Consider the following 23,298-nt stretch of genomic DNA (forward strand, 5'->3'; position numbering starts at 1 on the left):
ACCTTTTTATCCCTGTGCCCTGACCTGTGTCCCTGAATCCTGTGTTCCTGTATCCTGAACCCTAAATCCTATGTTCCTGAGCCCTGTATCTGTTCCTGGACCCCTGCCCTGCAGCCTGATCCCTTCTGTCTGCTCTGTCTCCTGTTCTCTCCCTGTCCCGTCCTGTTCCCAGCTCTATCTGCTTGATCTCCCATGTATGACCCTGGCTTGCTACGATTACGATTGAATCCCACACCTGTATATACACATTTGGTTTAGGTAGTCCATTGTGTGTCACTGTGGTTAGTTGCTGGTTGTTATACTGTTTGCTATATTTGTAGTTTATTTACTTTTGTGTACTCACGCAGATACGACAGTCCAAAGTCCTACGGCGACTGGTGTTGGAGAAACCCATCTGTGTCGATGAATACAACCTTAATATGGGAGGGGTGGACCTCAACGACCAGTTAGCACCGTACCCAATTGCCCGTAAGGCCAGACGCTGGTACAAAAAAGTGTCTGTATATTTATTTTAATTGGCTCTGCTGAACGCTTTTGTTCTATACAAAAGCTTCAGGACGGACTGGATCCTTCCTTAAATTCCAGGAAGAGATCGTCACAGCCCTTCTGTTTCCAGGCGGTGCTTTGGCCCACCTTCCCAACGCAAATGCAGTGAGCCAGCTGTACGAGAGGTATTTTCCTTATGTCCTCCCTGGTACCCCTACCCAAAGAACACCCCAAAGACACCCGCTTTTATTGTCCCTCCTGTCCTGACCAACCTGGTCTCTGCATTGGTGACTGTTTCAAACGCTACCACACACAAGTTGAGTATTAGCGTAGGGTACAGCACTACACAGTCCTAGGCACACGCACACAGGGTCTCGAAAAATGTGATGGCCATCACATTTTGAGAGACCCTAATCTGCAACGTTCAGTCTAGTTTTTATAAAAGTGAAAAAAACAAAAGAAAAAAAGTTGGTTTTATTTTTTTCTCTCCCTCTATTGTTCTCTTGTGTCCGCTCTCTACTGTCCGCTCACTATTGTTCTATATCTATTGTTCTCTCTCTGTTTTATTGTATTTGCTTTGCAGGTATGGTATATTATACTGTAATGTTTGTTTTATTGTTAACCATCATTTGCTTAGCAGGTACACCATTCAGCTGTAGCACTGGTAATAATTATCTTGACAGCAACAGCGTTTGCTCCCACGATGCGTAAATCAGAGCTGTAGGAGGTGATTTCACCACCAGTTAAAAGAAAAAAAAAAAAAGTGCATGTATGCCCATCATTAGAAGTGGGTGGATGAAGGGCGGTATTCTAATGGTGGGCATACCCACCGATCAATCTTTTTTTCGTTCAGCCCACAGGCTGCATGAAAAAAAAAAAAAAAAAAAAAAAAAAAAAAAAAAAGAACATTACAATGTATGCCCAACAAGGACCAGCAACGTACTGGTATGTTGCTGGACTTTGAGTGGTTATACCAGAATGATGCCTGCAGGTTTAGGTATCATCTTGGTATCATTCTTTTCAGCCAGCGGTCGGCTTTCATGTAAAAGCAATCCTAGCAGCTAATTAGCCTCTAGACTGCTTTTATAAGCAGTGGGATGGAACGTCCCCCCTCCCCCACTGCCTTCCATGGTAATCTCGGGCTCTCCTGTCCCAACAGAAAACCCGAGAATGCAGCTGGTTGTTCCGCCATCTGACCATAGAGCTGATCAGAGACCAGAACAGCTTCAATCATCTCTATGGCCTAAGAAACCAGAAGTTACGAGCATTTCGAGACTTAGGTTGCCAGATATAAACAGCACCATTGGGAAATTGGCAAAGCATTTCATCACACCAATCTTGGTGTGGTCAGATGCCTTGAGGGCAGAGGAGAGACCTAGAGTCTAATAGACCCCAATTTATTCAAAAAGAGTACTTGTCACTAGTGCTGGGGAAAAAAATCAATTTAAATCTTGAATCGAGTTGAGAGGTCAAATAGATTCAAAATTTAAGCTAATCGATTTTTTTAGATTTTTTTTTTTACCGCTCCAGTGAAGTCCTAGTCCGTGGCTTCGGCCTAGTCCGCGAGGCCGGACGCCGCGGCCTTGCCTAAAAACTCCTGCCTGCAGCTCCCCAGGACCGGCGCTGACACCATGTGGAGTACATTTTGGCCTAAATGTATGACTAAAATTGTGTTTATTAAAAAAAAAATTTATAACAAAGTAGAAAATATCAATTTTTTCAAAATTTTCGGTCTTTTTCCGTTTATATTGAAAAAAATAAATTGCAGAGGCAATCAAATACCATCAAAAGAATGCTCCATTTGTGGGGGGGAAAAAAGGATGCAAATTTTGTTTGGGTATAACATTGCATGACCGCGCAATTACCAGCTAAAGCAGCAACAAATTGTAAAAAGTGCTCCGGTCATTGAGCAGCCAAATCCTCCGGGGCTGAAGTGGTTAAAAAGGGACAGGATCTTATTTTTCTTTTTTTTCCAATTATTTAGGGTTACAAACAATTTAATGCCAGCCATAATGCATGTTATTGCACATGCATTAATGCACTGCAGCAGAGCACTTTAGTGTGAATGGGCCTTCAAAATTTACGTTCCAGCATAGTACATGTACAGTAGCAGGAGCTCTGGAACTCAAAAGAAACAGAGCTTCCTGGTCAGCCCTATTTTAATATGGTACTATCCTTTTCCCAAGTATGGTACTTAAGCATAAAAAAAAAGTGTTCAAATCATAGATCAATTATATAGATAAATCAGAACAAAGTAAAGAGGAATCTGGGAGAAATGAATCAAGCAGTGTGTAATTCTGGGAATAATTATCTCCCTAAATATCAGGAGGTGTCTGACTTGTGCAATGCCACTAGAGGTCTAAAAAAAAAAAAAAAAAAAAAAAAAAAAAAAAAAAAAAAAAATAGATCAGGCAATGCAATAGTCAGCCCTATTCTATGGTGTGGAGTCACAACATAGTAGGATGGTTTAACAAATTTAGAGCAATACAATCAGGAAAGCACAATTTCCTTTACCGCATTTTCTTGGAGGACTTACCCGACCATACGACACCTGTGTACAACCAGCCTGTTATAAGCATCCTGCACGGAGGTCACTTTTGCACTGCTCCAAAGTCTTTCTGCAACCGCACTTGCTCTAGGCCTGTGTGAGAGGAGAGGAGATTTCATTCTGTTTCTATAGCATGACAAAACAGGAATGTACCATTCTGCTATGTTAACCTAATTACACAATTTACCTCCTACTGACTGATACTGCAGTCATTTAATACAGAATGCACCAACAATGGAGTCTCAGAGCACAATCAGCTTTGGTGAGCACACCAGAAGTGGCTTCCTTTCAGACTAACTGAAAGCTTGTACTTCCTGTCTGATCACAGCAAGCCAGGAGTGTGGAGGATTTAGGTTTCTAAAACTTTTAGTTGAGCGCTTTACATTTCAGCTTCAGTTATTTAGCTTTAGACTAAGTTCACGCTGGCATCGAAAGCAGGCATTTGAGAGGCATTGACACTCCTCAAACGCCTAATGATATATATGGACAGCGCACAGTGCTGTTCACACTATCAAAACATGAAGCATTAGTGTCACATTGCTTTAGAATTGAAGCCTTATGTCAAGTCTGGAGGTGCTTAAAGAATTTCAAAGTCTATGGTAATGCTCCGCAAACACACTGGCAGGTGTTTGCTGTGCATTAAATCATTTAAAAAAAATAAAAAAAATTAAGGAGAAAATAAAAATCACACTAGAGGAATATAATTTCCCACAACCATGCAATGATAGAGGAGAGCATAGAGTGTACTGCTGTCACTTCTTTCTACACACTTCCTGTGTGTGCTGCTTAATGATGGCGGACCTCAACTTCTTGTAGGTGCGTAAATCCTGATACAGAGCATGAAAGCGCCCTTTAGAATATTGAGAGATAATTGGATATACCCAATTGCTCCTGGATGCCCTTCTCTTCTTCTGCACGGCCAATTGCTTATAGATCAGCATCATCTACAGGAGGACAAACATGCATAGTAAAGGAATCCACGCTGTTGCCTTCCCTGCTGATGGAGTATGCACAGGAAACAGTCACCATGACAAGCCACACCTCAAATTATTTCCTATAATGTCACTTCCCTTTATAAAAATAAATTTGTGGAGCGGTTTTATCACGCATCAAAACCGTACATAAAGAATTTGGAGGGCATTTTTAATGCCTCATTAACTCTTGTAAAATGCCAGTCTAAAGCCTATACTAAAGCCCATTAATGCTAGCTAGAAGTGCATTTGTGTCAGGAAAAGCCTTCTTGCAAGTATTCCAACAATAGGAAGTTTAAAAGAGTGCCTGTGCACAGAAGCGCCATCTGGCGCACGCGCTCCCTATGACAGCATTTGGCGCCAAAGATGTACTATAAAAGGGGACTGTTCCATTGCTGCCTTACTGTCCGGTCTACAGCATTCCTGAAGACCCCTGCTGCCTTGTTACCTGTGTTCTGTACTTGCAACCTGTTACCTGTTGGACTGTTCTTGACTACCCTGTTTGCTGCCTGCCCTGATCTCGGCTTTGGACTTTGACTACTCTCCTGGATTACCCTTCTGTACCTGATCTGCCCGACTGTTTGACCTGGCCTGCCTGTACCCTGCTGTCTACATCCTGTTGCTGGACTACAAGACACCTCCCTGCTGTCTGCATCCTGCTGCTGGACTACAAGTCACCTCCCTGCTCTCTGCATCCTGCTGCTGGACTACAAGTCACCTCCCTGCTCTCTGCATCCTGCTGCTGGACTACAGGACACCTCCCAGCTGACTACAGGATCCAGCCCTCTGCTCCAGCTTCCCAGTCAGGCACTTGTGCCCCTTCGCACTCTCGAGCCCCTGTCATCACTACCAGGAGTTCCCGAGTCGAGGGTATACGAGAGGCTGTTCCCTGCATTCCGGGCTCTACCTACCAGGTACGTGACAATTTGTTAAAAGTTTGAAATTTAGTCAAGTGTGAACAAGGCCTTAGACAAAAAAAAAAAAAGTTTCTCTCCACTAAAACAGATTTGCTCAGCGCAGTCATGTGGCGAGTGCTGTTACAGTCTCCAGTGCTGTGTAGTGAGGGTTTAAAGTGCTGGAACATTATAGCTGCTGGAAAGGGTGGCAGAAGATGGGGCTCACATAAGGCACATGCAGTGGAGATTTCATGGGTGGGGAGGGTGTTGCAAGTCCGTTCACCTTTCGAGCATATGTGAAAAATGTGAACTAACCCTTTAAACGTTGCAATATATCTGTAGATTCATGAGTTCTACACAATGTAACCAGCAAACTTACCACAGTCGTGGTGTGAGGTTTGTAGCGTCCACAAATTCACCCCATAAACAAGCTTCACCACCAATCACAAGCTGCTTCTGCTGTTCGGTCCCTGCAAGAACAAAAGCACAAGTATGTCTAATGTCAACTGCAATAGAACAGCATTTTACTGCTGCCAACAATCACATTTTGGAAGAAAAGGCGCAAGAAGTGTTAAAACTTTTTTTCCCTAACGTGGGCCTTGTTCATATGGGTGCTGGCACCCTTACTGCATGTCAAAATTTGACAGCTGGTCAGGAGCGGGTGACTTTCTTTGTATTAGACTTTATACTGAAAAAATGCAGCACTTCCTAACCCAACTGGCAAATTCTTTTTTTTAGATGCAGACTGACAGGTTAAAAATGCTACCTTTAAAAAGGGCCTGTTCACACAGTATGCAACAAAAGAACAAAGCATTTTGATGTGCCTTGTTCACATTACAACAGAGCAGTGAGGTGCAGAAATGTGCATCTGCTCACCTGAAGTCAGTATGTGTCCATCTGTTACTATCTATGGACCATCATCTGATGGGATGGTGCATAGACATGTCAATAAAATTAAATAAAATTACAAAAAAAGTGAAAAGTACCTTTTTTTTAAAAATGCAAGACACCACCCAACCAGAAAAGACACCTAAAAAAGACCGTTTTACCACGTGGGAAGTTAAAAAATTAAAGCGGAACTAAGTGCAAGATAAAAAAAAAAAAAAAAAAAAATCATATTATGGAGTCTGTCAATAACATCAACATTTTCTGTTTTTCAATGTTCCCCCGTAACAGTTTTATTTTCTTGTGATCCAGCCAGTCACATTTTTCAGCTTCCTTAAAACCAGGCCAAGCTGTCCAGCAACAGCAGAAGTTAGAGGGTTGAGAGTAACCATTTACCACTGATGGGTGCTTACACAAGTCAGCTTTTATTATTTACATAAATACCCGAATTCCAAATTGAAAAAAAAAAGCTGCTGCAGTAACTGTTTACAAACTTATTTGTTTGGCTGAAATTTGTTAGTCACTTATGTAAAGTCCATCTAACACTACTCTCCCTAGGTTAACAATGCTGCTGTCCAAGGGGGCCTATGTTGCTCCTCCATAGATGCAATTGAGAGAACAAAGAGTGGTGCAAGCATAATCACGCACCACTCTAAACTACCTTTAAATTTCTGTGGATACCACATACACATTGTGGTCAGGAACACTGAAACCTTTAAAAAAAAACAAAAAAAACCAAAAAAAAAAAAAAACACAAACACACGTTTTTATGGAAGGCTCTATGGAGAACTTCATACTCCTGGCAATAGCCATATGGTAAATGCACTGCTGAAGTGCACAAATATACAGGTATGCAGGAAATACTGGTCATATCAAAATATCATGCATCAATATCATCTATTGAAAAAAAAAATAAAGTATTCTGCCACACAGAGATCCTGTGCTGCTGGCAATGCTCATAATTAAAGTAATCGGGTGAGGGTATCTTATACTTCTATCATATACTTGCCTCTCCAGTGCCCTGGAAACTTTGTTTTCTCAAACTTTTGGTTAATTACAGAACTGCAGCCTGTCAGTCTTTAAGCATTGAACATGATGGGGAGTGTAGGATGCTCATGTCACCCTCTGCATACTGTGGTTTGATCCTCCAACCCCTAAGTTACTACAGGAGTTAACAGTGACATCTAGGTTAGGAGGATGGAACCCCAATGTGCACACTGGGACACAGGAATCCTACACGCCCAGAAGTGTTGCATGCGGAGGAGGCTGACAGAAGCAGAACAGAAAAAGATAAAAACATAGGTCCATAATAGCTCTTCTATTGCAAGGCAACTACCTTAAGGATTTTCCCTTATCCTGACAGTGCCGCTTTAAAACAAAAAAGGTGCAGTAATGGGTACTATAGGGAAAGCCACATGCAGCTCAGCCGACATGAGAAGCAGCTGTGCAGTGAGGCGCAGGCACCAGAACACACCCTTGAAATCTGTAGGCTCCACATGGTAGATCTGGATCCAGTCCTGGCCATAGGCAATGCGGTTTAAGTACCAGGGAGCAGAAAGCAGGGCCTGAAAGCCAGCAGCCGTAACTGCTGCCATCTCCTCTTGGTAATTCTTTTCCTTCCAGACTTCAACAACTGTATCTGGCTTCAACTGAGAAATTTAAATAGAAGGTTTAATAAAGCATGCCATGTTACAGTAAATTATATTACCTGCAAAAAAAAGTTTAACAGAGGACAATGATAGCCTCTAATGACCCTCATAAATCTGATCATTATTGTTAAATTGAAGTCTGCTTTGGTTTTTGTCCCACTTGTGGTTGCTGAGGACCAGAAGGTATGATAGAATGCAGGAAGGAAGACGATGCCAGTTATGAGAAGCTCAGCATGTGAGGAAGGTGGGAATATTAATTTTAAGTGCTCATTCATTTTCAAGCAAAAAGTATTGTTACATGATGAGTTGGAGAAGCTAGGCGACATTTGATGATCTGGAAGCTTTACTAAGACATGCAGTTGGAATATGACCAAAGTGGAGCATACAATTGATATCACTTCCAATACAGTTCCCACCACCTAACCCTGCCATTTAACATTAACCCTTATACCAGAACCTGGAAAAAAAATTACTGCTACTTTAAAGAGGTTGTAAACCTTTGTTTTTTTCACCGTAATGCATCCTAGGCATTAAGGTGAAAAATCACCTGGCAGTGACCGGCCCCCCAATTTTACTTACCTGAGCTCTGGAACTTGACCCGGCGGGGACGCACCGTCTCTGCCCAGGGTTCTCAGCTCTTGATTGGATAGATTGATAGCAGCGCAGCCATTGGCTCCCGCTGCCGTCAATGAAATCCAATGACGCGGGGCCGAGTCATACATTCAGCGGCTATGGACGCCGAATGCTGGACTTGGGAGCGCACCTGCAAGGTAACCCCCTTAGGGAGAGTGCTTCTCCTAGGGGGGTTATCTGGCGTGGGGAGGAGCCGCAAGAGCCACCGGGGGACCTCAGAAGATGAGGTTCAGGGCCACTCTGTGCAAAATGAGCTGCACACAGTGGAGGTAAGTATGTTAGTTTTTTTTGTTTTTAAGTAACAAACCCTTCCAATCACTTTAAGGCTGCTGGGAGCAAAGGGAGAAAGCCCTGTGTGGACTTCAATTTATGACTTGGAGCCTACAAGGACACTTTCCTCATTGTTTACTTTACTGTAGGGATACGTTATATACAGATGAATGGGTTCACTCTTTTGATCTGTAGATGAAGCGGAATACATACAAAGTAAAAATTGTTGTTACATTGTATTTTTGAATTAAAGGGTCACTAAGCCAACATAAAAAAGCAAAAAAAAAAAAAAACACATCAATAAATGCTTATTACATGCTGTTCATACTCAGTCACTATGGGATTTGGTTTCTGTATTCTGCAAAAAACCTGGTTGATCCTGCTGTTCTATCTCCACCTTTTGTTCATGTCCAATGCCATTGGGGATTTTGCAGAGCAGTGTTGGCAGCTCTGCACATGCTTAGATTTTAGTGAGTTTCTATGCCGAGAATTTCCTCCCCATCACATCTGAGCAGCCCATGTGACTATAGAATCACACATGTGGGTGTATACAGTGGTAAAATGACAGCCCATTCCCTCCCTCCTCCATGTCCACTAACCAGCTGGGAGTGGGATATTACATCTTGATTGATGGAGGCTTCTCCTCCCTATTATTCTAAGACACAGGCTGAAGGGGTGCGACACAGCCTGTGACTGGCATAAATTCACCCACACCAGGTTATTGCCAAAAACAGAATAAAGATTTGATTTCAAATCTATATGTGACCGGGGGCTTAAAGCCAAATTGAAGATTCAGGTTATTTTATCCAAACGCATTCCAGGTGTGTCAAAAAAAAAAAAAAAAAAGGTTTTGAAAGTCTTATAGTTACCTTTAAAAAAAAAAAATAAAATAAAAATATCCTTAAACAAGTCCATCTAGCCATGCATAAAAATATTCAGGTACTCTTATACCATGGCATACACGAGTCGTATGTTAACGACTTATAGATGCTGGCAATACTTTCTTCGTTCTTGGTCTCTACATGCCTGTAAACCATAAAAAATAAAAAAAAATAAAAAAACCCCATCCACAGCCAGAGTTTAAAGTGGTGGGAAAGCCTTTAAATTTATACCTACAGGTAAGCCGGCTTACCTGTAGGTACATTAGGAGATATTTACTTTAGCAGCACCAGTGAAGTCACCAGCACATGCGCACTGCACTCCACATGGACGGTATGGCATCCATAGAGGGCCATGACTCCTGCACGCATGTGCGGGAGTGATGTCATTGCGGCTCAGCCAGTGAAACAGAGTCTGGCCGCGAACCTGGAAGGAAGTCAGGTTGAAGATAGAAGCCCCATCAGTGGTGACAGCACGCCACTGGAGGACTTAGTTTTCAAGTAAGTCTTTCATAATGAGCTTGTATGCAATGAACAGCCCATTATGACATTTGCAGGAAGATGTTTTTTTTGCAGTTTACTACTGCTTTAAAAGTCTGTCCCCTGCCAGCAACTGCAGAGTAGGACACTTGTTCTGTGGGGAAGCAGTGGTCTTATTGGTTCCAAAATGCAACCCCCCCCCCCGAGTGAGAGCAAGAGCTCTGCAATGAGCTTTGCTGATCCTAGAGCTATAGGCCTAAATCAGTAGGGGGTGTGTCAGACACAATTTCCCAGAAAGAGCCCCAGAGTCTGCAGCATGCTGGCAAGGGACAGGCTTTTCTTTTTCAGCTGAGGCTGCTTTAGAAAGAAGGCAAACACACTGAACACCTTTTGTTTTGTTACACCTGAAACTAATTTAGCCAATTTAAAACTGAAGGTTCAATAAGGCTTTAAAGTAAAGCAACAAACTGGTAAAGGCCAGCACACAGCTATTCTCACACATGAATATTAAAAACACAACTAACCATTAAAGTTTAGTGGCTCAACTCGGTAGTATCTCTGCCAGTCCTGGCCATAACTAATGTAATCTAGGTACCAGGGAGCTGAGAGGATGGCTGAAAACCCTGCAGCTGTCACTTTCTGCAATTCTTCGAAACAGTTTTGCCCCTTCCACACTTCGACTATCGTGTCTGGATTAATCTGCAAAGATTGCAATAGATGAGTGTTGTTAAGAAATAAGTAGAAGGCTTCATTAGTATGCCAGTTAATCTTCACTAAGGCCAATATCACACTGGCAGCAATAGTACTGCAAGAGAGGACAAAGGAGCCACTCAACTGTTTCTATGATGCCTGTTCCTCACTGCCCAAAAAAGTCTTATGCCCTGTACACACGATAGGACCTTGTTGTCGGAAAGTCCGACTGTGTGTGGGCTCCATCACACATTTTCCATAGGAATTTCTGACACACAAAGTTTGAGAGCTTGCTATAAAATTTTCCGACAACAAAATACGTTGTTGGAAATTCCGATCGTGTGTACACAAATCCGATGCACATAGTGCCACGCATGCTCAGAATAAATTGAGAGGAAAGCTATTGGCTACTGCCCCGTTTATAGTCCCGACGTACATGTTTTACGATACCGCGTTCAGAACGATTGGATTTTCCGACAACTGTGTGTGTATGCAAGACAAGTTTGAGCCAACATCTGTCGGAAAAAATCCCATGGATTTTGTTGTCGGAAAATCCTATCGTGTGTACAGGACATTAGAATCCCCCTCACCATTGAGGGACTGATACCTTGCTGGTCCAGCCAAGGAGGAAGTGTCACCAGAGAAACAGTTATGTGGTTCCTTGGCCCAATCTGTGGGATTGCGTCTCATGGGTTGCTGCCAGTGAAAAAATTGTTACTGTCACACCAGGCTGGATGTACAGAGTTTAGTGTTAGAATAAGGTTTACTACTTTTATTACACATATAACTATTTATATGATTAAACATTATTAATAAGGCAAAAATGGTAGCAAGAAACTTGTTTTACATGGTCACAATTTTAATAAAATACACACTAAAGTGTAATATAATCAATCCTCTTCAACTGACATATACATTGCAAGGATCTTACCTTCTGAAGAAATGCACGATTGCCTTGCCATTTCTTTACAAACCCTGACTGCTTAATGGGAGGGGCCTGCCCTCATTTACAGCATATAAAATTTTAGTTGTTATTTAAAGGGATCATCATGTACAGCCCTTTAGCAAAGCGGACCCCCCTCCCTCCCCCCCCCCAAAAAAAAAAAAAAAAAAAAACACCAGGAAGGCATGCAACTTGGCTTTGCGCTCTGTGCGGATTACTCCCAATAAACCTGAAATATGCTTATTAAGTCATTCTATGTACAGTGTACAAGCAATCTGGCAGTGCTAGAAAAACATAGCTGACTGCAGAATAAAACAGAAATGGACATTTTAAAAACACAAGTCATCACACAATGGCTTGTGTAATTGAGGTTTTCCTAAGACTAAGAAATTGGCCTGTCAGCAACCACTATGGACATGATGATTTGTCAGCAGAAATGTAAAGGGTCTTTTTCTAAAAAACAAACCACAACACAAAAAAAAACAAAAAAACAAACAAAAAAAAAAAAAACAACTTAAAATACCCATAGACATTAGATCATATGCAAACTAATTATGAGACATTCTTTTGAAGAACCAGTGATTATGAGCTTTCACAGACAATTAAAAAAAGCAAATATTTTATCAGTTGGCATACTCCCTACACAGCTCCTGGGACAGTGGCAGACATATTGGTTGTGCATTATGTGCAGCTGCCTCAGGGCCCCATGGGCAAATGGGTCTTTTATTAAAACCAATCCAAAAAATAAATAAAAAACAATCACCAGCATCCAGTATTCCCCTTTGCACTGGGCATCACATTTGTTTACGTATACTAGGCATCAGTAAATGTGCTTACAAGAATTTGAAGGATGTGACCTTTTGAGAAGTCTGGATGTCATTTATTTACAGTGGGAAAAATAATTATTTGATCCCAGCAGATTTTGTACATTTGCCCACTTAAGAAATGAAGGGTCTAGAATTTTTATCATAGGTGTATTTTAAAATGATAAAGACAGAAAAAAACCACCAAAAAAAAAAAAAAAAAAAAAAAAAAAAACACACAACACATTATACAAATGTTATAAATTGAGTAGCAGTTCAGTGAATAAAATAACGATTTGATTACCAAGTAAAACATGACAGTATTTGGTAGAGAAACCCTTATTAGGTAGTAGGTTACCAGGTTTGCACACATCTCAGGAGGGATTTTAGTCTACTCTTTACAGATCTTCTCTAAATCCCTAAGGTTTCTTGGCTGTCACTTGGCAACTCTAAGTTTCAGCTCCCTCCATAGATTTTCTATAGGATTAAGGTCTGGAGACTGGCTAGGCCACTCCATGACCTTATTGTGCCTCTTGAGACACTCCTTTGCTGCCTTGGTGGTATGTTTGGGTCATTGTCATGCTGGAGCACCCATCTAGGACCCATCTTCAGTGTTCTGGTTGAGGGAAGGTCCTCAGCCAAGATTTTACAATACATTGCCCCGTCCAGTGGCTCCTCAATGTCGCAAAGTTGGCTTGTACCTTTAGGAGAAACAGCCCCAAAGCATAAAGTTTCCCCCTCAATGCTTGACTGTAGGGATGGTGTTCTTAGGGCAAGCCAGCATTGTTATTCCTACAAATCTGGCAAGTCGAGTTAAAGCCAAATAGTTCAATTTTTGGTCTCATCTGACTAGAGCACTTTCTCCCAGTCCTTCTCTGAACCCATTAGCTGTCCATTGGCAAACTTCAGACGGGCCTGTACATGTTCCTTCTTGAGGGGGACCTTGCCGGAGCTGCACGATTTCAATCCATGGTGGTATATTGTGTTGCCAACGGTTTGTTTGGTGACTGTGGTCCCAACTGCCTTGAGATCATTCACAAGCTCCTTCCATGTAGTTCTGGGCTGATCCCTCACTTTGCTTACGATCATCTTTTCGCCTTATGGGGTAATCTTGCATGGAGCTCCAGAAGGAGGGCGATTGATGGTTATTTTGCATTTCTTCTATGTGTGAATAATCACTCCAACAATTGTTTTCTTCTCACCAAGCTTCTTGCTGATGGTCTTGTAGCCCATTCCAGCCTTGAGCAGGTCAACAATCTTGTCCTTGATGTCCTTTGACAGCTCTTTGGTCTTGCCCATGATGGTGAGATTTGAAAGGAAGAAAGATTCTGTGGACAGAAGTCTTTTAAACAGATAACGAATTGTTGTTAGGTGCACCTTCTTAAATTGACAGGACTAACCTATGTACCACATACTGTAGCCAGAATTATTGTTGGTTGGTAATGGACCAAATACTTATTTTACTCACTGAACTGCAACTCAATATATAACATTTGTATCATGTGTTTTTCTTGATTTATGGTTGATATTCTGTCTCTATCATTTTAATCACACCTATGAGAACAATTATAGACCATTCATTTCTTTGTAAGTAGGCAAACTTACAAAATCTGCAGGGGGTTAAATAATCATTTTCGCCACTGTATGTGGAATGGATTCCAGGGGATATGGATAACACAAGTGCTTGTCATTTGAACAAATACCCTTAGCAGGATCTTGGTGAAAATTTGTCTGCACATTTACTGAAATCCCATACAAAGCTCTATAATAGCCTCTCTTTGCTGCTAGAGTACATAGAGCCCTCTGTATAAGGACCAGGCCTAAACCAAACCAAAATTACTCTGTGAACGGCAATACAGTTCACTGGGAACAAGGTAGGCTGCAGCATCTAAGACTACAATTTGTAGATGCTTTCCAAAAAGAAGGAGGGAGAATAATACTGACAAGGAGTTATGTATCACACTGACACAAGGAACAGTGTGGGACCTGGAGGGGGGGGGGGGGGGGGGTCTGAAAAACGTTCTTCTCTTCAGTGGGCTTCTGCAATCTGTCTGCCACTGTCCAGGTATTTAACATTGTGTTACAACATCATAAGCCACAAGATAATAAACTGGCTATGGGTACCTTACATGTCATAATAAACAGTTTGATTGATTGCACAACAAGCCTATAGTAGAAAAGAACTGGATGGTTTCACTGACAAAGAGAAGAGAACAAGGTATTACAGATGTCACATCCATATGGATAGATGTGCAGAATACTAGCAAAGGAAAACCTCAAGGTCCATTAGCATTTATAGTCTAGAGCAAGGGTCTCCAAACTTTCTAAACAAAGGTCCAGTTTATTGTAGACCACTGGTACCATAACTTAGAACAAAGAAAGCTCTTTAAAAAAAAAAAAAAAAAAAATCTTGTTTAAGACTAAACTCTAGAACCTGTATTATATAAATCCTAAATCATACTGTCCAGAAGAAAAAGACACATACATACACAAAATTAAATTTTAATGAGTTTATAACTCTGTTTACATTGGAGTTTGGGTGATCTCAGTTATCTGCTTTGCACCTGAAGAATCAGTATTTCTGCTGCCCTGACCAGGTTACACACACACACACACACACACACACACACACTATATTACCCAAAGTATTGGGACGCCTGGCTTTACACACACAAAACTTCAATGGCGTCCCAGTCTTAGTGTCGGTTCACACTGAGGCAGTACGACTTGCAGCACGACTGCCTCAGGCGACCTGGACACGACAGGAGCGGAGACTTGCAAAACGACTAATGTATAGAAGTCAATGCAAGTCGCCCCCAAAGTCGTACAGGAACCTTTTTCTATGTCAGAGCGACGGATTCGAACGGTTCCATTGTACAGAACGGGGCGCTACTTGTCAGGCGGCTAGGTCGCCTGACAAGTCGTCCCAGTGTGAACCAGCACTCAGTCTGTAGGGTTCAATATTGAGTTGGCCAACCCATTGCAGCTATAAAACAGCTTCAACTCTTCTGGGAAGGCCGTCCACAAGGTTTGGGAGTGACTACTACTAATATTTTTTTTATTATTATTAATAATAATAATAATAATAATAATAATAATAATAATAATAATAAATAATAATAATATTATTATTCAGGATTTATATAGCACCAACAGTTTGAACAGCGCTTTACGACATGAGGGCAGACAGTACAGTTACAATAAAATTCAATACAGGAGGAATCAGACGGCCCTTCTCAGAGCTTACAAGGAGGTTGAGGATTTAAAGCCCAACTCCAGCTTTCGGTCACTTTAAATTAGGTTGTTCGGTCCAATCTGGTCCAAACTATTATCTTCTCTAACAGATGCTCCCAATGTGAGAGCTGTATAAAACGCTTGCCGCCCGTCCCCCCGCAGATAAACTGCTGCACTCTGCGCTGGATCACGTATCTGGTATGTGATCAGAGCTTCTGGGTAGGCGGGCATGCACGTGCCGCTGTCCCGGCTATACTGTCATTTGTTACAGCACAAGTTGATCACAGGGCCCCGGCCAGTGATTGATCGCCAGGACTGAACGGGTCCATCATCCACGGTAGGGAGCTCTGTGTTGCAAACAGTTTCGGACACCGACAGGCGATCTTGCTGTTTTTTTTTATTCCTTACAAAGCAGGCAAAAAAAAAAAAAAAAAAAAAAAAAAGTTAAACCCTAGCCTAGATGTTAAACCCATCCTAGCTAGTGCCATTAGTACAGTGACAGTGTATAGTATTAGTACTGAGTTAGTGAACCCCCCAGCCAGAGTCAGCTAGTGTCAGATTGCGTGCCACATTATGACAGTCCCACTGAGTCGTTGATCACCGCCATTAATAGTAAAAAAAAAAAAAAAAAAAATATTTCCAGTATCTATACCAAACGCTATAGCTTTCAAGCAAACCAAATATACACTTAAGTTGTCTCAAGTTGTAAAGCGATACGTAAACTGTTGGCACTATATAAATCCTGTATAATAATAATAATAAATAATAATAATAATAATAATCTTACTGGAATTTTTTTTTTTTTTTTACCAGAAAATATGTAGCAGAATACATTTTGATTTAGCCTTTTTATTGGCTAGAATTTCTGCTTTAAAACCTTTTCTAAATATTTTGGTCTTTTTTCATCTATATAATAAAAAAACCAGGGGTGATCAAATACCACTAACAGAAAGCTCCATTTGTGTGGAAAAGAATTATAAAAATGTAATTTGCGTACAGTGTTGCATGACTGCACAATTGCCAGTTAACCACTTGACCTGCAGAAGATTTACCCCCCTTCATTTCACAAATAGAGCTCTCTTTTAGCGGTACTTGATCACTACTAGTTCCACACCCCCCCCCCCCCCCCCCCCCTCCCGCAAAAAAAAAAAAAAAAAAAAAAAAATTAAAAAAAACTTTCTGGTATGAAAAACATATCCAATAAAAAAATATTTAAAAGAAGCACATTTTTTTTAATAAATTTAGGCCAATATTCTGCTACTTTTTTTTTTTTTACCAAAAATATCACAACAAGCGTATATTGGTTTGCATGAAAGTTATAGTGTCTACAAACTATGGTATATATACACTGGAATTTTTATTTTTTTATACTGGTAATGGCAGTGATCAGTGACTTATAGTGGGACTATGATAGTATGATGGGCAATCTGACACTGATATTTTGTGGGAACCCTAAATACACCAATCAGTGCTAAAAATATACACGGCCCTTGGACTAATGACACTGGCTGGGAAGGGGTTAACATCTGGGGAGATCAAGGAATTAAATCTGTGCCCAACAGCGCTTGGTGCATTCACCGTGTGCGGTTTTTACTAAGGGAGGTGCCAGATTTTATTCCCTGGTTTGCAGGGAAACAAAAACCGGCACATCCCCACTGACAAGACAGAGCTCTGTCCTGTCAGCCTCTTTTGCCGATCAGCAGGAGCCGGGGGTCAATCATTGGCCGGCACCCGCTGATCGGCTTGTGCTGTCACTAATCTCAGCACAGCTGGCACAAATGTGAATGGCTGATCAGTGCTCATCCCAACTTGATTTTGTTCCAGGAGTGGGAGCAGGATGGAAAACAGTGCTGTATACTGTATGTAGTGGATTTAAAGTGACAGAAAGAAGACTTTTGGTTTTAAAACCAGGCCTCAACAAGATCAACATTTCATAACTTCAGAGTTTTAGTAACCCCACCCCATCATCCCACTAACCAATGAGGTGGCCATATAGGTCACTAAAGTGTCCCATTGGATAGTGGTACATCAGGGAAAGCAACAAAGTCCAAATTGAGTTTAGGCATGGCTGTTCTCCGCTTCAGGAAAACCAGTAATATAAAAGTGAAAATTAAATAAATAGTATGTTGCCAGACACAGTTTAACATGAAAACTTTTAAAAAATACAGAGCACTGAATAGACTAAGAAAGGTCTGCTGCGAGGCATGTTGAGAGCAAAATAAGCTTCTTGTGGGAAAATACATTGCGGTCAAAAGACAGTCCAGTATTGTATAATTCTAATTAAAAGAACGTACCTGGTTATGGTTATCAAATACTTCCTGCCAAACCATGTAACCCTTCCCCAATTTGGACATTATGCCGAGAATTCTGGAAAAGAAAGACAGGGAGAAGTAAAAAAAAAAAAAAAAAAAATATATGATGGAGGTCACACTAGAACATAAACCTGTTGAAGGTGTTCCACACACAAAATTTTCTACACCAAAATTATCCTTTTTTTATTATAAAAAAGGAGGGGGATTCAAACTCTGTTTATGTACTTCCTGTAGTCTGGTGTCACACAGGACATATGGGAGGTCTTACAGAACCAGAAGTCTCTTGTTCATACCTGTAAGCCAGTCTAATTCATGCAATAGAGAGGCCTTTCTCAGCCCCAGGGATTGCTATGGGTGTCACCTCCTAGATATGTAACCACAGACACCAAATCACCTTATTAGCTATCTGTAAAGGTGGGCAATTCAGTCTCCTGACCACCAATGTTCAGAAGCATTCTTCCCACCGATCACCACATTAAATGTACTGTAAGCGGTAGAGCAAAAGTTATTTTAAGGACTCCTCAATGTTAAAGTGGTTCTAAAGCCTTAAGGTATATTAACCTTAATGCATTCTGGCCGCTGGTGGCAGACCAAAGAAGAGGATCAGGGCTGCTCAGTACACCATTGCACAGACCAGGCAAGTATAACATGTTTGTTATTTTTTTTTTTTTAATCCACCTTAGCTCCAGAAGATTTTACCCTTACCCTTCGTGACCAGGCCATTTTTTGCTATTTAGAACTGTGCTACTTTAACTGATAATTGCACGTTTATGTAACACTGCACCCAAATGAAAGTTATATCATTTTTTTTCCCCAAACAAATAGAGCTTTCTTTCGGTGGCGAAATACAGTTGATTCAAATACCATGACGTAATCAAGACTATTTTTTTTAAATCAGAAAAATGTTATTGTGCCATTGCCATACATCACAGGTTACAATGAATAGAACAGCAGGTATGTGAAAAGAAAAAACAACTTTAAAGCGGAGTTCCACCCAAAAGTGGAACTTCTGCTTTAAGCACTCCTCACATGCCACTTTTGGCATGTCATTTTTTTGGGGGGGGGGGTGTACCCTCTTTAGTGGGACTTCCTGTCCCCACTTCCTCCTTCCTGTTCTCGGCTGCCTAGGCAACTCCTCCTCTTGCCCTAGGCGTCCCCTCCCTGCCAGCGATCTTCTGGGACACAACACAGGTCCCAGAAGATTGGCTGGCCAATAGAGAGAAGCGCGAATCACGCATGCGCAGTGCACGCCCGGCCGTGAAGCCGTAATGTGTCACGACCGGGTGCCCACAGTTGCTATGATGGTGCAGAGGAGAGGGAGAGGAGCGAGGCTCCGGGCAGCCGCATCGCTGGATCGTGGGACAGGTAAGTGTCGGTTTATTTAAAGTCAGCAGCTATGCTTTTTGTAGCTGCTGAATTTTAATAAACTTAACGGGTGGATCTCCACTTTAATACTTCAGTTCTTCCTTGCTACATTCCACGTAGGTGGGTCTTTTCTGCTCTGTGTGGGGAGTTGTTTTCGTGTCCATTTTTGATTTGTATATGGAACAAGAATGTTTTATATCACTACTTTGTCTTTTGAAAGCTTTGTAATGGGTTTAACAAAAAATTACTTGATTTTTTTTGGAACAACATTCCGCATCAAGTGCGCCACATTAAAAAGATAGCATCATGCTAGGTTAGCTAAACTGGCTGAGACAACACTTACTGTTGAACATAATACGATTCGAGTTTGCAGTAGTCTGTACCAAAGCCATGCTCAGCCATAAACTTTGTAATATCAGGATTGGATTTCCTAAAGGATTAAGCAGACACAGTTATTGGTGTGTAATAAATCCAAAACATTTATACATGCAGGTTTGGGTTCTAATCTAATGCATTGCACAGTGCTATCCTTCTGACACAGAGCGCTACCAAAAAGGAGCAAAGCACAGAGTGCTTGTTTCCTGTTCCTTCATTATCCAATCACAGGCTGGGATGTTGCATAGATCAAGCTGTACTGTTCAATTTCAGTACAGACTGCAGAGAAATTTCAAGGGGGAGCAGGGTTTGGTTGTACTCTTGTCAAGATCCACCAGCCTCATAACACATTTTTGGCAAGTACAAAACAGTCCCCATGTGTGTATCTAATCACTTGGCTTAAAAGTTCAGCTTCAAGCAAAATTCTGATTGCTTCACATGTCGAGCAGTGTACAGGTTTGCTGCAAAAACTCCAGTCAAACAGAAATTGGCATTTAACCTAAAAGCAGATGACACAGCCTACCATCTAATACACACACACACCCTTGCCATCTATAGTATATCACTATAAGAGGAAGAGATTGGAAAATGAGGTGATGCACACTGCATCATGCCCACACAGGTGTCCCCTCAAGCACATGGCTTGCTGAGGGGGCATCCAGGGGGAAGAAGAAGCCAAAAGTGCCAGCAGGGGACCAAAGAAGAGGTAAGGGACTGCTCTGTGCAATATTCTTGCACAGAACAGGGAAGTATAACTTTTTTTTTTTCTCCTCTCAATTAAAATAAAACAAAGAACCCTCCCTTAAATATCAAAACACCCCCCACTTGGAAATACCCATGGTAGTCCAAGTCTCCCAGGCAGTGGTGCTGCAGTTATTTTTGGGACAAGAGGTGCATGCATCTCTATGGCTTATGCAGACTGCTGCCACCGCTGTTTACATTTTAGTGTGTACACAGCTTTCGTCTACAAAACAGTTTAGTGGATTTAATAGTTTTTTTTTTTTTTTTTTTTTCTGGCATGAAATACACACAACATTGTTAACTCACCAGCAAGAGAAATCTACCTCATCCCCTCCTAAATGGATATATTTGTCAGGAAACAATCTGCCAACTTCTTCAAATAATTTATACATAAATGCATAAGTGCCATTAACAATTGGGTTCACAGGTCCAAAACTTCCACTTGGCTCTCCATCTTTGTAACAGGGAGTCAAAAGATCTTTTTGGCCTAAGGAAGAGAAAAAAAAAAAAAAATAAAAATAAAAATAAAAAATAAAATTTACTTTACAAAAGATGGAAAGGACTAAACGGACATACAAATCTTACTTGTTAAACATCTTGGCGTTCTTCTATAGTGTCCCTTTTAGAGTGTATGGGCACAGCATACAAGGTTGGAGTATAATTTACATTAAGTACAACAAAGCAAAAATCTGATTGCCGTTTCACCTTAATGCATAGAATGCATTAAGGTGAAAATCCGAGGGTTTACAACCCCTTTAAATGCATTTCGCAAACGTTTAGACTCTTTGTAATCAGCATTGAGGTGACCGTGTATCTATATCTATCAGAACCGTAATGTAGACAGGAAAATAACTGAAGAAAGTATTCATCTAATAAAATGCACATCATATTTAACAGTATAAAGTAATAGTTTTAGAAGCTCGCTTTAGTTTGCACAAACCATACTCACCATTACCCCATGAGTAAGTGTGTCCTGGAGTATCAAACTCTGGTATAACCCGAATTCCTCTTAGTCTAGCAAACTCGATCACTATGCGTATATCAATGAAATTATAAATGTGTGTTGATGCCTGATAAGCTCCCTGAAATCAGAATGAGTTTATTAGCAAACAGTCCACTTCATATAACAAGTAATGCAACTTTTTCCAATACATGCACAGAACTTACCTTAAAAAAAAAAAAAAAAAAAAAAAAAAAAAAAAACCACACACCACATGCGTATCAAAACAGGCATTGGATCCAGGAGATATATGCATCTCAAGAAAGTCTCTATATTGCATGTAAAAGACCACTTTGGCTTGCCCCACTCAAGCCTTTCTATAGGCCAGTTAATGTGATGGGGGCATCTCTGGCCAATCAGGAGGGCTCCCCAGGAGGCAGCAGGTCAAAGGTCCTCTACTTCAACATCTGAATATAGTTTCCACTGCCTGCAACCTCCAGATCCTATAGTAATATTGACATGTAGTTTTCCCCTATACTTATTGTATATTTTTGTCACAAGCTCTGGTCCATATGCTGGCAGTTTGCCTGAACACATATTCCAATCTGGGACTGTGGTTCCCTGATACAATTTGATTATTCTATAGACAACAATTTATAGACTGTATTGTATGGTTCTATTTTCAAACATGTATATCAGACATATTACTGTGGCTCAATTCTGTAGAACAACGAGGTCAGAAAACGTGCAAGATTCCAATAACCGATTCATAATCATGTTCTCTGCAGAAAAACATTGCTAGTTAGTGACAGACAGACAGACAGACAGACAGACAGACAGACAGACAGACAATCTATTGCTTCCCTATGATCACCCGGTTTAGTCGTCACATTTTAGGGCTGACCTACAGACAAATGACATATGCACAATGCAACCATTTTGATCCCGATAGGGTGACAAGCATCTTATGTCTATGGGTCCTTTTAGAGCAAAATCTAAACAGATTTCTACCCCACAGCCAATTCAGCCACTGTACAGTGTGGTTTGGTTCTGTTTAATAATCATACTAGAGACTCAAACAGAAGGTACTAGATCAGAAAAAATAAATGTATGCTCTTCCAATTATAACCTACCCTTTGTGCTACAGAAGTCTAAAGTTCATAGACGGGACTCATTCCTTTTTCAAATGTTCCCTTTTAAAAAAATGGAACTGTGCTAATGGAAATATACAAATAGGGATCTCATGAATTGTATAAACAAAAATCATTGTTCGGCACTAATCCAATTTTTTTTTTACCACAAGATGAGTATTGGGTTCATAGTAAGGTGTTTATATTATAGGATTCTTTTTCAATACAATCATTTTATTAATCCCCCCCTTTTCTTTTATTTATTCAAGATTTCTGGAACTCAACTATATTGCGGTTCCATACTTTCCATATCTTAAGTAATATGGCAGTTCATGGCCTTCTATAGATTATTCTAGATCGGGGACTCCAATAAAATGGCAGCCACCAAAATAATTTTTTGGGTATTTACTTTGCCTCAGGTTTGGGGAGCGAATGGCACTTAGTGGCCACTCCAGGACCTTAATGTGCTTCTTCTTGAGCCACTCCTTTGTTGTCTTAGCTGTGTGTTTTTGGTAATTGTCATGCTGGAATACTCATCCATGACCCATTTTCAATGTCCAGGCTGAGGGAAGGAGGTGCTCACCCAAGATTTGATGGTACATGGCCCCGTCCATTGTCCCTTTGATGCATTGAAGTTGTCTTGTCACCTTAGCAGAAAAAACACCCCTGAAGCATAAGGTTTCACCATCCATGTTTGATGGTGGGGATGGTGTTCTTGGGGGTCATAGGCAGCATTCCTTGACACTTTTTTTTGGTGAATGGGTAGGGGTACAATGTACCCCATACTCATTCACATAGGGTGGAGGCCCGGGATCTGCCCCCCCCTCCATCAACATTAACTCCGTACAAAAGGCCAAAAAAAACCTACTGATAGGATAGGAACTACCGATAGGAAGCGATTACTACTTCTTTTGCTGCCTTTCTCCATTTATTGGCTTTGCGTGTGTGTAATTACATAACTGGAGAATTGGCATTACTCTACCAGAAACCCAGTATAAATCACTCACCTTGTTACTCAGTTCAGGGAATGCTTCGCTTTGGTAAGGGAAAGATGGATCATCAACTATAT

General features: G+C 41.1%; 1 protein-coding gene across 2 annotated transcripts in view; it reads right to left on the bottom strand.

Moving 5' to 3' along the window:
- The window catches only part of LOC141134736 (beta-hexosaminidase subunit beta-like), a gene marked incomplete in the record, with an annotated part of 76,174 nt that overhangs the window by 5,863 nt on the left and 47,013 nt on the right, over positions 1-23,298 (bottom strand). The window contains 8 exon segments of one of the 2 annotated variants that reach the window (XM_073624183.1): positions 3,023-3,127; positions 5,281-5,371; positions 7,261-7,435; positions 17,661-17,733; positions 19,387-19,473; positions 20,466-20,646; positions 21,109-21,241; positions 23,237-23,298. In XM_073624183.1, the coding sequence (XP_073480284.1) occupies positions 3,023-3,127; positions 5,281-5,371; positions 7,261-7,435; positions 17,661-17,733; positions 19,387-19,473; positions 20,466-20,646; positions 21,109-21,241; positions 23,237-23,298 (907 nt within the window). 2 annotated transcript variants of the gene reach the window in all.

This window comes from Aquarana catesbeiana, linkage group LG01, assembly GCF_042186555.1.
Source record: "Aquarana catesbeiana isolate 2022-GZ linkage group LG01, ASM4218655v1, whole genome shotgun sequence".
Classification (NCBI taxonomy): Eukaryota; Metazoa; Chordata; class Amphibia; order Anura; family Ranidae; genus Aquarana; species Aquarana catesbeiana.